A 15,899-nucleotide genomic window follows, 5' to 3' on the forward strand; every position below is an offset into this window, starting at 1 on the left:
AGGCTAGGGTTGAAGCCTGCCACTTAGATACCAGTTTTCCTCACCATAAAGGAGAAAGGACAGATCATAGAAACACCATGAAGAGAGGCAGTAAAGGCAGAGGATTTGTTAGACCTATGCAGAAGAAAAAAAAAATGAAAGAAAAGGGAAGGAGAATTTTAAAAAATAGACAAGTTTCAGGCTTCTGTGCGTGGGAGGCAGTAAAATAATAATTTAAAAAAAAAAAAAAAGATGTATCAGGGATTTGGACAAAAGTTCATGAGTTCAGCTTTGGCTAGTTATAGAGAAGGAGATACCAGGAAATCATTAGTTTCACAGTCTTCAGCTAAAAAAACATTTTATGTAAAAAAGATTGATGTACTGAAAGAACAACTTTCTTAACCCTTTAATATGGTGATTTAACAAGCTCTGATTTCCACCGTCTAGAGCTGTAGACACGCCTCTGTTTGGCTTATGAACTGGAGGGACTTTCTAAGGGATTAAGGGTAAATAAGAAGGTAAAATAGGAAGAGGAATAAAAAATGAAATCAGAATTTGGGATTTTTTGCTCTTTTTTTGGCCTGAGTGATTGCAAATCATAGTTAAAATCTGCATCTGTCCATGAACTCTGGGGCATACCTGGGTATACTCATTCTGCAGTTTTTGTACTCTGTGGTCCTTCACTGTGACTTATGCCAGATGAGACTTAAAAACCCTTAGTCTTCTATCTGGCCATCTTTTCAAGTGCATTACTGTGCCTAACTTCCATGAACCTCTGCATTTTCATACACATTCCCAATCCACTTGCCTCTATGCGTGCAGGCAAAGCAAGAACACAAACACAGTATTTCAAGTTTGACAACACAGAGCCAGGGCAGATCAGTCCCAGATAACACTACCCTGCAAGCTACCACAGAGTGGGTTCTTTGGGTAATGAGAGGTTAAATTATCCCTCAAGAGAAAATAAAATATACTAGATGAACACACATGAGGCTTCTGCATAAGCAAAGCTCTCTTGCAGGGATGTTTGCAACAATCCCTGTGAGACTGTAGGGTCTGTCTCACCCAGAAGTTTTGAAGATTCCTATGGATATATGAAAGCACTGTGTGCACCCTGCATCAGCCTCCAGCACCTTGTCTAATTCTACCAGTACAACCAACACCTCCAGACCCAGCATGAGTAGGCTATGGGAAGGGCAATGAAGCCTCAGGCCCACAACAGGAGCATGTTGCCCACAGGCTTGAGTAACTGTGTGGTATTCCAGTAAGGTGCCACTCTGTTGCACAGAAATAATTCCAAATTTATCTGTGGAGCACCGTCGGACCTAGTGATTGCTCTTACAGTATTTCAGAACAAACACAACCTCTCCATCTCTTCCTTAACTCACCCAACAGGCTCTGTCTTTGCAGTATGTAATACTGCTACTTCCACTGACACTTTAAAAAGGAAGGTAATAGAAACTGAAAGGTTCACACCTCGTTCAAACTTCAGCCTCTTGTATAACTGAAACTGGTCAACAGACACCAAACAGGCAATCTGAAATGAGAAACAAACACACAGAAAAAGCATTAGAAACACAGAGACTTGGGGAAAAAAATAATAAACACCCTGTTCTACATGCTTGCTCTCCTGAGCTGGCTCTCAAATCCACCTCTTTTCCTGCTTGCTTTTCACCACCACACTCCTCCCTACCTTGACTTCCTTCTCCAAAATGTAAAGTAGTTCCCGACCTCTCCTTTTTCAGCCACACAGCCCAGTAGTTCAGCTCATATCTTTCTTACAATAGAGAGGAAAGCCTTCTTTGTGGATTCTGCATTTACTTCAGGCTTCTTAGTTTTATTTCATGTCATTTCAATGTAATGAAGAGTGACAGCTTGACAGCTTGGAGACTGCAGCCTGTTGTTCATGCACAAGAACACAACCCAAACAGCTCCTCATCTGCATCTCTCAGTCTTAATGGCAAGGGTCAGTTAGGTCTAAGGAACTTAAAAGATAGCCTGGTTTCCATTTTTTATTAATTTCATAGGGTTTTGGCTAAGACAGCTAATGTCACTGCTGATGGAATTTGCCTTAAGACACATACCAGCCCTCTGGGAACTGGACTGAAGTTAACACATTTAGTTGGCATAGACAAACAAGCTTTGCTGATACATTTTACATGTTTCCATAATTAAGCTCAAAGCCTAAAAGGCTACATGCTCTAATCTCCATTTACCAGCCCATGGAAGGAAAACCAAGTACCCTACTTAAAACTAATAAGCAAACCTGCACAGGGTAAAGAGGGGTTCAAAAGAAACTTCCTGGTTCAGAAGCCACATGTTTGTTGGACTCAAAATCTGAGATTATTCTCTTTATTTGATCCATTTGTAATATTGTATCAGCACTGAAAATGTTCTTTCTCTTTTACTGAAAATAAACCTAACCTGATACTAATACAGGACCTGACAATTTGAGGCAGTGTGAGACAGTGTAGAATTGACAGCTTCAAAATGAAAGGTTCTCAACACTCACATTCAGTATCCTACCACAGTCCTTCAAATTACTGCAGAAGGCAAAATTCTGCCCTCAGTGAAGTGGCCACTGACCCTTGCTATCCTTCTGGGTTGTGTGACACAGCAAGTGTCATGTGAGAAGACAAAACATTCAATATATGCTCAGTATCATGCTGTGAATACATTTGCTTTCATAGATTAAAAAAAGAGAAAATATATATCCATTTGTATGTTATAAAATATGAAATTGCTTTAAGTTCTCAAATCAATTGGAATTAAAATTGCATTTTTAAGCAGATGTTTGGATCGTTTATTTGACCTAAACCAATATAATACAAAAACTAATCCAACCAGTGTCAAGATTTAAGTGTTCAAAGATGCTTGAAAGACTTAAAGTTGAAGAAATCAAAGGAAACACCAACAAATCGTTACAAAATATATTCTTAGTCTAGTAAGTCAATCCTGGGGTCAAAGCAGTGTCCTTATTCAGGTTTTGAATTCAGGGTGTAACTGTTTTTAATATAGAAGTATTGCAAGTATGAAGCAAAACAAGATTATGTCAATATAACTGTAAGACACAAAGAGTTTCCTGCAAAACTCTTCACCTGTCAGCTGAAACGCTCTCAAAAAACAAATGTGAACTTCAACAAGGAAAAGGGAGCTCAGCAACTTCAGCAAAGAATGAAGCCAACCAACAAATTTATGTAAAACCCACAAGACACATTTCAGTATTGTCCACTCCTCCCCAGGGCTGCTTCAAATCTAAATAGAGCTTGAAAAACAGAAAGAGTCATCTGCTTTTCTCTAGCTGGGCAACTGGCAACTAGTTTAAATTTTCCTTCATTATAACTAAATTAAAATGGTGAGTCTCAATGCTATAAAGAGCCACCTGAGTGAATTGTTTGTTCAGGGTCTTCCTGTGCTTGCTCTTGCTTTTAACAAACAGTTTTTCAAGAGCAGAGAACTGAGCCCAGAATTTCCCATGTCTTAAAAAATCAGTCTTTTTCATTACAGTGGGAATGGAATTAGAAGTTTTATTGTAGATTTCAACAGTGAGCAGAGTCAGTGCTGAAAGCTTCCCTTCCTCCTATTGAAAATTTGATCTTACCATGCCAGCCTTCCCCACAGGTTTCACCCAGCCCCACTCTTCTTCCCACATGGCCTCATCGTAACTCAGCTCCCCCCGCCCTTCACAGAGCTCCTGGCACCAACACATGCAGCCCATCTCCTCTGCCACTGACTCCTCCAGGCTGAGAGACACCATCTCCTGATAGAACCCGCATGGAGGTCGAGCTGAGAGGTGCTGAGCTGAAGCCCCTGACAGATTTAGTGTCTTTTGGCACGAGGAAAGGAAAGCACGATCTGCTGCTGCCTGAATGCAGCGCCGCACCAAAGCCATACGTACAAACTCAATTGAAAAAAAAAAATGAAACCTGAGTCCCCAAAAAACAACAGCAAAACCTCTCCCCAGTGAACTTTTAACCTCATTTATGCTTAATCAAGGACAGCCATAAGCGCAGTAACGGGATTAGGTGTTTATTTCCTCCTATTTGGCATCATCTTCATACAACTTCTCCAGCCCCACCCGGGGGTCTGTCCCGAGCACCTCCTCTCTTGCACAACCACACAGGCTCCTGGGCTGGGCAGAGGCTGGAGATCTGAGGAGGAAGCAAACCAGCAACATGGCAGATGGCAAAATGCCAAAGAGAAAAACCATGAGCACACCAAAAAGCAGATGTTTCTTATTCTAGGCTGTGAAAGTTTTCTAGTGTGGCAAGAAGGACAGGGTTTTGGGTTTGTTGTGGGGTTTTTTAAATACTGGTTTAAGGCTACAATAAAAATCTATTAATAAAATAAGAGGCAAGGACTTTCCTCTCCTGAATGAAAATACATTGACTTGGGACTTATCAGATTGTTGGCAGGTGAAATAAGTTTTCTAGTTTTCTCTAGCTTGTAAGCTATGACTGCAGTTAAAGCTCTCTTGTCATAGAGCACAAGAACAAGTAAGAACTCTCACTAAGAACAACAGCTTTCACCTGAAATAAAAAGATCCGAGGAAAAAAAGCAATATTTTGAAGGCTCACCACCACAAAATGCTCCAGCTGGACCCTTGCCAAGTGTCCAAAAAGACTCTCCAGGGTGGTACAATAACTGGGGGTGTTATTACTGGACAAGACAAAAGAGCAAAGGAAGGAAAATGAAAGGGTATAAAATAATTGGGTGCAGTTTACACAGGGGCAGACTGTCCCTTGTAACATGGGCAGTGCAGTAACCAGGAGCCAAGGAACAACAACTGCCCTGTTTTCAAACACTGGCTGCCACAGTGGAAAGTGAAAATCACTACTCCACCTATTCTCAGACTTACAAGCGAGATGCAAGGAGGCAATCAAGAAAACCAAACAGATCTGACTTCCTTTCCCACCCGTATGAATCAAACCTCGACAATGTCAAGGGAGGAAAGTTCACCAGGACAAGTTCTTCTCCCCGTGTGCTTGAGCAGACAGGCAACAAGGGCAGATCCTGTCCTGGCAGCAGCAACAACTGCTTGCAGGGGGTTGCACTGACCACCTCTGCAAAAGTCCCACTCAGAGGCACTGTCCAGTTTTGCAGGAAGTGCAAAATAGTTTTAACTTAGGCTGTGGTTTGCTGTTGAGAGTTCAGTCTCTTCATTGTTAGAAAGCACACCCACTCCTTTCTTCATCAGCTACCATGCTCACTAGTGTCACCATGAAACATTAAATTATTCATTTTCTCCATTAATGACCTCTTATTTATTGACAAGCAAAACAAAAAATTCGTATTCCCTCATTTCCTCCCCTTGGAGTTATTAAAAATGAGTAAATAAGAACAAAAATTTTAATTTTGACCCTGAAAAAGTTAGGTCGGCCTGCAGCATTTTCTCACCTTCCTCCTCATTTTACCATTTAAATCACCCCTAGCAAAATGTACACCAATTTACAAATTAAAAATAAAACTGGTATTTTAAACTGATTCCCAATGGAATTTTTGTTCAGCTATGTATGGATTATAATGCAACTAAGGATTCTAAGATCTGGGTCACCGTCCCATTTCATCATGACTTTATGAAGTGCTGACAGCCCTCTGTCAGGTTAGTACTAGTGTAGATCATGGATTTACACAGACAGAGGGATAATAAGCAGAACCTGCAATGCCTGACAAGGGTTAATTCTCCTTGTTGAGCTTAAGAGGCAAAAGGAGAGCCCAAATCAGAATCTCCTTTACTGCCTGCTGCACAGTTTTTTAATCCAAATCAGATTATGTATAAATAGATCATTGTCATCAACTTTACAAGCTTCAAAACAATACAAGAATCAGAAAGAACAAAGCACAATCCCCTAGACATTACCTGAGTGCTGCTTTAGAAATCCCTGTATGCACTTGAGACTTTCCCTGATTTACAGCTTACATTGGTGACTGGATTTGCACCAAGTAAAAGCATTTCAAACCATGATAAACTACCCCTTATTTAGATTAGGGGTATTAACTGGTCAAATTAACTCAATGAAACAAATTCCCAAGAGAGACAGGAATATTCTAGACAGAAGTCTGCATGGTTAAAGAGAACTTCATTAACATAAGATGTTCCTTCTACCTTTTGCTTCCAGAAAGGAATCCAAATAATCTTTGTTTATTGTATTATTAGAACTTGAAAGGACAAACATCTTGTTTAACAAGATTGCTTTTAAACTTTCCCTTTTTTTATGTAACCAGCTATTTGAAACAAGAGTCTGTAGCCAAAACCATTGCCTTCCCACCACAAACACCCATTTATTTCTACATAAAACCAGCTACAAGCAGCTGCTATCTTTATGTTACAGCTCAAGATATGACCTAGGATTGCATTTGATTTCAAGCATGCTAATGGAACAACTCCTTCTGTTTGAATGTACTATTTCCAAAACAAAAAACTGCTGGGGAACATACCAGTTTCAACTAGATTTTGTTAAAAGTAAAAATAAAAAAACAACCAAACACAAGGGCCTCAGGAAACTTATCTTGAAAGTACTGAAAAGTACAATTTTCTTGTTCAAATGACTTGTCATTTTAAGTTAAGAATAAAAACCTGGAACATGTTCTTCTGTCATCTAGTGAGACACAATGTTCTCGCTCACCAAAAGTAAAGGTTTAACTCCCAGCTTCTCCCATGTGCTATGAATATGCAGTTTACTCCTCTAATACTGATGAAATATTCACCAGTTTAGAGACATATTCCTACTATTTACTAGTGTTCATTTATTCATGAGACATACCAGAAGAAATTCTATTCCCTGTTTAAACTGTTAACCAGAGTTTTTGCCCCCTGCCACCCCCCAAAAGCAGCACAAGAAGCACGTGTCTCAGAATGAAGGCAAAAGCTGTGAAAAGGCTCTCATAATTTAGTACAGGGTAAACTCTGAAGAACTTTATCAAGAAGATAAACCAGACTTAATTCACAGTGAAGACCAACAGGTCACTAGGAAGCACAGAAGATAAGGTCCTTGATAAGGACCTTGAGAGAGGCAAGCAGAGGAACTTTCATTGCTATCGTGTTATAAATTGCTTATAAACTTTGTTATTAATTGTTCAGTTTCCTTATTGAAGAGAGCTCAATGCAAAATGCACTGAAGTCAACAGAATGACTCTTCTTCAAATTATGCCTAAGTTCACCTTATCTCCTTCGTGCAGGCTAGGGCAAAAGGCATTTAAAAAGCAAACAAAACAACCATGTTATCTACATAATTAGACAAAATTTAGCCCAAAGTATAGGAACCAAATTAACACCAGATCCATGACAAAGGCAATTCAAACTGTTTGGTTTGTTTTTTTTTTCCCAAACTGTAACGGTATCTGGTAAACATCAGTCACAGCAGAGTCTGAAATGGACATGACATGAAAAATACACTTTTTCAAAACTCTTACACTAACACAGGGGAGAAAAAAAGAACTTTTTTTTTTTTTTTTTTCCTCCCAGTACAGACAACATGTCTTTCCTCATGGCACTGTACTGGTGAGGAAACTTGCTGCCAGAAGCCAAAAACCAAACCCTGACTCTCCAGAGGTGAAAGGGCTCATCCTTTTACACCATCAGTTTCAGTGTGGAATGAATAAACTGTAATTCTAAATAGTACTGCCATTACAAAGAATAGTCACATTTAAACACATTTTCTACCATCTGAATAAGGTTCTGTTTCTTAAATAATACCTTTTAAAGGCCACATTTTCACAAGGAACAGCTTTTATAGAGAAGAAAATAGAAAACATAATGCTCATACATAATCTGTAGTTTACATACTAACCTTTCATATTATTAATGGAGCCTGTTCTTTCTCTTGTTTCTGGGGTTTTTTTGGGGTTTCTTCCTTAAAGAAGAAGGTATTGGGTAAAATACATAAGCAGTTCATTTTAAGCAGGTTGGGGGGCTCTTTGCTTTTTGACAGTCTGTGTTTCAAGCACACCACCAAAAGGGAGTGTCAGAACATTCATTCATCCATGGGACACTAATGCACATTTGGGCTGTTCAGTCATTCTGCCGTCAGCCCAAAAGGCACCCAAGGATTAAGCTAATGGTCCATTAATACATATCCTGGAATGTCCTCTTGCTTTTTATTAAGGGGAAATACATCTCTATAATTCCTATAGCATCATAACCCTAGCTTAACAGGGCAGAATTCTTCTGACCATTTGTTAATTTTATTTTTAAAATCCATTTTCAGTAAAGGCTAATTGCCCCCAATCTGGTGTGATGGGTGAGAAGCACATTGCTATGCCCCCTCTGCATCTATGCAGAAGAAAGGAGGAAGGAAAACATCTGGCTGCTTTCCACAATAGCTAGATTCAGTCAAAGAAAAGCTCCACCATATGCCTGCATGCCATAACAAACAGCTGTGACTTCCAGGCCCTGATTCAGCCAAACACGGCATTTCAAATGCATGCTGGAGAGGAGATCTTGAATTTTTCTGCAGAAAAAGGTATTTTTTATAGTGGGAATTGCATTGCCACTAGTTGCATTTGAATAGGATTATATACTTCCACCACAGCTGTGTCAGCTGTATACAAAGGGCTCAAGGGAACCCAGAAGTGAAGGTGCTTTTCTTCAGTTCAGGGACGGAGATCTGATTCTCCTCAATTCTGTCCCTGCAAACAAATGCCGACAAAATGCCTAAACCCAGCCAAAATCCCTTAGCCACCTTTCTTTCTTGGTTTATTGGATTTTTTCCTGTGTTCTCAGACCCAGTAGGGCTCTACATGGTTCACAGAGCAAGCAAGCAGGAACAGCTGCAGGGCAACATCAGATTTACCTGCAGTTTTCCATGGCCTTCTGGATGTATGGAACAGCTGGCATGTCTGAGGGTTCCAGCCACGCTGCCAACAACTCCTCCCCACGTCATGGTTTTGGCAATGAGTCACATTCAGAGACTTTACAACAGCCCTAAGTCTGGAGGCTGCTTCAGGATTGCTGGGAGACCACCAGGCAGCCTGGTAAGGGCCATCTACAGCCCCCTTGAACTACATTGTCCCACGCAGTGCAAGAAAATCTGAGGAGCACATCTTCCCCCCAGTCTCTCCACCTCCAACTTTCAAACTGAACCTTCCAGTTACTCTAGGAGATTGTGCACATGCCAGACATGCAAACAGCTTTGCCTAAACCTCATTCAGCTTCTGAGCTCTCAACCTCTCCCATCTCTGCCTTGGGAAAGAAGGCACTTCTCGTATCTCTTAAAGACCTACTTCCACCATGGCTTTGCAGATACCTTCCTTTCCAAATAACATTCAGAATCTTGCATGTTTATATTGGGCTGTAAATTGGTTGTTGCAGCCCAATATAAACATGCACAAAGAAATTTGGGCCTTGCATATCATCAGTTGGAGTTCTTGCTCTTGAGTTCAGAGAGATGCAAGAATTTCAGTGTTTGCAATCAAGTCAAATCTGATTTAACTGACAGTACTAATGGAGACTCAGCAATTCTGGGATACAGGGTATGTTGGTTAAGTCACCTGCACAGGTAATTCAGAGGTTGTCTGGATGCCAAGTAAGCCTTTCCTTAAGGCACAGAGGGAGGGGAAAAGGAGCAAAACTCTTGAAAAACATCTGGTTCTAGTTCCTCTTGTCAGTCAGGCTTCTTGTTAAAAGCTCATTAAAGGTAAACAAAGGGATGAAAAAGTGTTTGATCATACTTATTATGTAGATAAAGGTGTTTGGGGGATTATGGAAAGAAAGAAAGAAGGAAAGAAAGAAGGAAAGAAGGAAAGAAGGAAAGAAGGAAAGAAGGAAAGAAGGAAAGAAGGAAAGAAGGAAAGAAGGAAAGAAAGAAAGAAAGAAAGAAAGAAAGAAAGAAAGAAAGAAAGAAAGAAAGAAAGAAAGAAAGAAAGAAAGAAAGAAAGAAAGAAAGAAAGAAAGAAAGAAAGAAAGAAAGAAAGAAAGAAAGAAAGAAAGAAAGAAAGAAAGAAAGAAAGAAAGAAGTGTTGATACCTCTGCTTCTTGTAGGGTCCCATTCTTCAAGCATACCATGTCTGGACACGTGATGGGAGAACCACAGCCTTCTTGAATTGCCAGCTGCAGGTACTGTCTTAGGCACTAGAAACAAGTAAAGAAAAGCAAAAAGTTATAGCCCACATGTTGGTAGCAGACAGATGCTAAACATGCTGCACAGCTACCACCTCCCCTGCCTTAATTGGCTGTCCTGAAGCTCCTGCACACAGAAAACATCAATTATTATAAGCATGAATGCTACAAGTCATTACATTGGAAAGAATGCAACAAAGAACAATTAATTATGCATGACTTCATCTGCCAAGCATTGCATTTACCCAAGTCTGCAAGTCAGACCTTTCAGTGCTAACAACCTCTATGCTTTGCTAAACTGGGATTGGAGGATTTAGGGAGGGGAGTATCTTTCATCCCAATTAAACAGGCTTCACTCTTTTGTCTTTCCTCCTCTGTTCTTAATTCAGACTCTCAGCCAGCAGTCTCCATTGTAGGAGACCTCATTTACTACTGTTCTCAGCTCCATGACAAGGGAAGGGGGTGCATAACCTGATTAGGAGGTTATAATCTGCCCTAGAAGATGTGCAGCTATCAGTTCTTTTGCTCCTCCCCCAATGCCCCACAGAAATCAGGCAATTTCCATGGTTTGCCATGATTTATCATCAGCCTCTAGTCTATTAAGTAGGAGTTCAAAGTCTGTTTCCACTATGGAGACCTTCTTATGAATATTTCCAAATTGTTTCATTACACAAAAAAGGCAGGCCTCCCTGCTCCAAGAACAAAAAGCTCTCTGTTCTCACATTTTATTTGGCGTGACAGTTTCACATATATTCAACTTGTCTTTTTAACACTCTATAATAATAGAGTCTTTAATGAAATCACGGCATAAAACTGGTGCAATGGACCAAAGAACAGTGCTCTCCAAACTGCACAGGTAAGTCACCTCCCTCCTAAATCAAACAAAGCAGCCAAGTCTCCTGAAAATAATGACAAAACATACAGTAAATTGCAAAATCAATGTTAACAAAATAACAAAACATAGATTTCTGGCAGGTTGGTGTTACCTTGCATAGTTTATTGTAAATGAAAACGCACATATTTTACAGGAAGTAGGACTAATGCAGCTTTTTTTCCCTACAGATTTGTATGTTATGCCCGGGTGATAAACCTCTCCTCCTCTTCAGTACTTCTGGCTTCTTCCCTCATTGCCCCATCAGCTTTCAATAAAGATGGCAAAACATAAGGTCTTTGAGACCTCTGCAAGTCTGCCAACTTTCAGAAGAGGCACTCAGTTCAAAAGCTATTAGGTGGGTTAAGGGGAAATCACAGCCTTTTAGAGCATTGGCTCTGGTAAAAGCCCCAGGACTCTTCACAGTCTGTTTTTCCAGTATTTTTAGGCATTTAACATTCAAGTCTGTGTTAGCTTGGACTGTTCTGAGAAGGCCTTGCATACTGTGCTCTGATTAAAGAAATTTCCTCATGTTTATTTTTATTGGAAAGCTGGTACCTGCAAAATGTCAGGATAATTAGGGCTTTAACAAATGGAAACGACGTTTCTTTATTGTTCTGTCTGTCTCTCAACTGAAATATCCACATCCACATGCTTTGGTTAATTCTGACAAACTATGTAGAGGTACTAGTTCAAGCAAGTAGAATCAGCTTAACTTAGTGGCTTTTAAAATAATCTTACATTTGATTTGTAAATAGAACAGAATCACAAAATGCTAGGGGTTAGAAGGGACCTCTGGAGATCCTTGAGTCCAACCCCCCTGCCACAGCAGGACCACCACAGAATCTAGGGCAGGTCACTCAGAAAGGCATCCAGACAGGTCTTGAAAGTCTCCAGAGGAGGAGACTCCACAGCCTCTCTGGGCAGCCTGTTCCAGTGCTCTATCACCCTCACAGTAAGTAAGTTTCTCTTCATGTTGAGGTGGAACTTCCTGGGCTCTAGTTTGCATCCATTGCCCTTTGTCCTATCACAGGGCACAACTGAAAAGAGATTGGCCCTTCCATCTTGACACCCACCCTTCAGATATTTATATACATTAATAAGATCCCCTCTCAGTCTTCTCTTCTCCAGACTAAACAGCCCCAGGTCTCTCAGCCTTTCCTCATAAGGCAGGTGTTCTAGTCCCTTAATCATTCTTGTAGCCTCCATTGGACTCTCTCAAGTAAATCCTTGTCCCTCTTGAACTGGGGAGCCCAGAACTGGACACAATACTCCAGATGGGGTCTTACTAGGGCAGAGTAGAGGAGGAGGAGAACCTTCAACCTGCTGGACACACTCTTCTTAATGCACCCCAGGATACCACTGGCCTTCTTGGCCACAAGGGCACATTGCTGTCCCATGGATAATTTGTTGTCCAATAAGACTCTAAGGTAAATCCATGCTGGCTACTCCTGATAACTTTCTTCTCTTCCATGTGCTTAGCAATGACCTCCAGAATGAGCCACTCCATCATTTTTCCAGGGATGGAGGTGAGGCTGACTGGTCTGTAGTTTCCTGGATGTTCCTTCTTGCCCTTTTTGAAGGCTGGAGTGATGTTGGCTTTCCTCCAGTCCTCAGGCACCTCTCCTGTTTGCCATGGTCTTTCAAAAATGATGGAGAGTGGTAGAGCAACACCAACCAGCTCTCTCAGCACATGTGTATGTTCAGTTTACCCAACTGACCTCTAACCCAATCCCCACTGACCAGAGGAGAGTCTGCCTTCCTCCAGGCTTTCTCTCTTATATCCAGGGTCTGGGATTCACGAGGGCTGGTCTTAGGAGTAAAGACTGAAGCAAAGAAGGTATCCAGTAACTCTGCCTTCTCTGCATCCTCTGTCACCAGGGCTCCCACCTGGTTCAGCAGTGGGCCCACATTTTCCCTAGTCTTCCTTTTACTACTGATGTATTTGACAAGCTATTCTTGTGCTCTTTTACTTCCTTTGGCAGGTTTAGTTCTGAGAGGACTTTGGCCCTTTTATAACATAGAGGGCTTAACCTAAATGGTAAGCTTTAAATATCTAGCTCGTGAAGCACTAATGGGTTCTGATCCAGCACGCACCCCTATATGAAAGTAGCAGAACTGAATGTAACGATGCACTTTATGGTGCAAGTAGTATGTAGGAAGGGAAGGAGATATGCTGAGGTGAAGAGCAAAAAGGAAACCATGTCAGTAACCAAAGGCAGTATTAGTTCCCAAGGGATATCAGTCCAGATTTAACCAAGACTAATTCTTTTATTGTTCAAGCACTCTCTCTGCCCTGTCCCATTCCTTGCCCACCTCTCCCAAAGGCATCTAAGCAAGTTTAACCACAGGATAAAAAGTCAGCATCAAAGACATCAATTCCCACAGTTTGGGCATTGGTAGTGGGTGGCACAGGGAAAGCAAAAATCACCCAGAACCCAGGGTGACTCCCAGTGTCATTGCTGATGTGGATGGAGACTCTGGGTGTCCTGCTACTGCAGCCCCCACAATCATCAAGCACCTGGTGTTGCCAACATGGTTTAGACCATACCACAGAAGAAACAGGATATCGAGTGCTCACTCCTTGCACAAATTCATTCCCCAATTTGTGCCTGTACCCAGCCTCCATCATAAATGATGCAAACAGAAAATTCTGCCCTCAGACTCCCTTCCCCAAAGCCTGCATGTGCTGCAGTGTGGTGGGTGGGCTTAGGTATGTGGGAGATGCTCCAGCAGAGCCTCCTTATATCTCACTCCCTCTCCTCATGGGAGACCCAATTACTTTTTGGATCAAGTCTCAGGGCAGCATTTGGGGAAGGAGGAGTGTTTTTCTCCTCCCAAAGCATTTAGGTTGCCTTAATTCCTCAGTAAGCGTGGGAGAGAGCAAGCTTTTACTTTTGTCCAGATCCTGACTTCTATATCCTCTGTGGTGCTGCCTCATACTTAGTAATTTGTTTTGACAGCATGATACTGTGGATTTGTATTCTGGGGGAAGCTCAGGTCAGCCAGGTACAGAGGGAGGACAAAGCCTGAGAAGTTACTGCAGGCCGAGCAACAGCCCAAAGGCTTGTTCTTAATTTAGACTTCCAGGACAGAAGCTCAGAGCACTGACAATTACCCTTCCGTGCAAGGACAGGAATGAAGCTCTTAAGGAGCTTTGATCCAGAGGATGGATGTTGCAATCAGTTTTGATACACGGTATCTAAATCATTAGGAGTACCAACGCAGGAGAACAGATTTCTGAGAATTTCTAATGCATCTGGATTCTCCTTTTCTTCTAGCCCACTGCTTAGTTTTAGGTGAGGCTAGGTGAGTAACCAGAGCCTTCTGCAGTACTTTTAGAAGGTGCTGTGCTTTCAGAAAGATACTATAAGGTCTATGCGGTGCCATGAATCTTCAAATGTGTCACAGAAAACCTCCCCGTTAAATAGTCTTTAAGGGTATTCAATCTTTTGCCCTTATTTTCTGTGCTTGCAGAAGGTGCTGTGGATGCAATTCAAGAAGCTGGTGGAACACTTAAAGGTGCTGGGAAACTCAAAGAAAGCATTTACCATTTAGCACTGAGGGATTAAGCTTTTAACCTAAATCTGTACATGAATGAAGGTTTGAACTTCTTGTTCCCTCCTTCACAAGTTAGCAGCAAAGATAAGGTCACAGCACCAAAGTGGAAAATAACTAAAATTTTACAATATGTCTTCACTTTAACAATGAGACTGCTTTTAGAGGGGTTTTATTATTATTTACAGTTCAGCTTCTAATTTAGCAACTTACTTGAAAAGTGGAAAATAAAAGTATCTGGAAAGATGTCCAAGCTGCAAATGTGATAGGATTCAATGTCAATATAACGAATTGTGACTGACCTACTGAGCCATATGTCCTCCCACACTAGTGAGAACACATTATACAGATATAAAATGGTAAGACTTCATGCGTTTTGTATACAGAAATCAGCAGTATCAGAGAACTGCACGCCCTACATACGCTACTTAATTGCTCTACAAAGGGAATGTGAGATCAAGATACTCAGCCTTCTGTGGTCTTAAGAGTTCCTTGAAAGGATCTTTATCTTGACATCCAAGGTCTCAGCACCCCTGGGCTACACTCCTCCACCAGTTTCCTGCAGTGAGGTGACTTAAAAGCACAGCAAGCAGTTAGTGGCTGGAGAGGCCATGTCACAGGACCTGTGGCTTATAACAACAGTCATACCATCATCTTACTTTCTGTGGCCAGAGCAAGTCACCAGCAGTGACCCTCCCACCAGCACAGCAAGGTTTCCACGAATGCATCATGTGGTCAAGGCAGAATGGTTGAGGCAACAGACTAAAAATCCACTGAGGCCTTCCTGAACAGGTTTGAATCCTGCTGACTGCAGATGAAATTGGAGGTTTAGCTCCATTACATTCAACCCTCAAATAACTGGCAGACGCCCACCCAAGGAACTTCAGCTTCCATACCTGCAAGTGTACCCTAATAATCAGTTACATTCAGCTTACTCTGATTTTCCCCACTGAGCAACTATACCATGTACATACCTGTTTTCTGGAATACGTAATAGAAGTCTGATGCTATCAAGCAAGAGGGGGATCAATTCAAATATGATAATGTAATTCCACCAGTAAAACTCAGGACACCCAAGAGAAGGTTTTGGTGCTGACCTGTTTCCCAAGCACATTTTGCCGGACTACTGTCAACTTCAGTGGAAAGAGTACTACAAGTAATTTTTTCTCTGCCTGAGATTTATAATGTATAATGAGACCTTTTAATAATAATTTGCTGTCTGAGCATTTTGGGGCAAGAATTTATTTCCTCTTATGCCATTTTTGTCTCTCAGGCAATCACCTTCCTCTATTTAACAGAAGGTGGCCAATATACATTTACCTACTTCACAACACGCTACTTGTGAGCATCTGATAAATGAAGACCCATAAAGTACCTGGCCTAAATTATCATAGTACATGCAACATATATGTATTTGTGTTTTATCTTGCAGAC

At 41.3% G+C, this 15,899-nt stretch overlaps 1 protein-coding gene across 4 annotated transcripts in view; it reads right to left on the reverse strand.

The window, feature by feature from the left end:
* The window catches only part of RNF144B (ring finger protein 144B), a 91,716-nt gene that overhangs the window by 9,018 nt on the left and 66,799 nt on the right, over positions 1–15,899 (reverse strand). For all 4 annotated transcript variants that reach the window (XM_051612032.1, XM_051612031.1, XM_051612030.1 and 1 more), the window contains exons 3-4: positions 9,944–10,048; positions 1,456–1,516 (exon numbers count right to left, since the gene is read on the reverse strand). In XM_051612032.1, coding sequence (XP_051467992.1) covers positions 1,456–1,516; positions 9,944–10,048 — 166 coding nt within the window. The remainder of the gene's footprint in view (positions 1–1,455; positions 1,517–9,943; positions 10,049–15,899) is intronic.

Source organism: Apus apus, chromosome 2 (genome assembly GCF_020740795.1).
Source record: "Apus apus isolate bApuApu2 chromosome 2, bApuApu2.pri.cur, whole genome shotgun sequence".
Lineage (NCBI taxonomy): Eukaryota > Metazoa > Chordata > Aves > Apodiformes > Apodidae > Apus > Apus apus.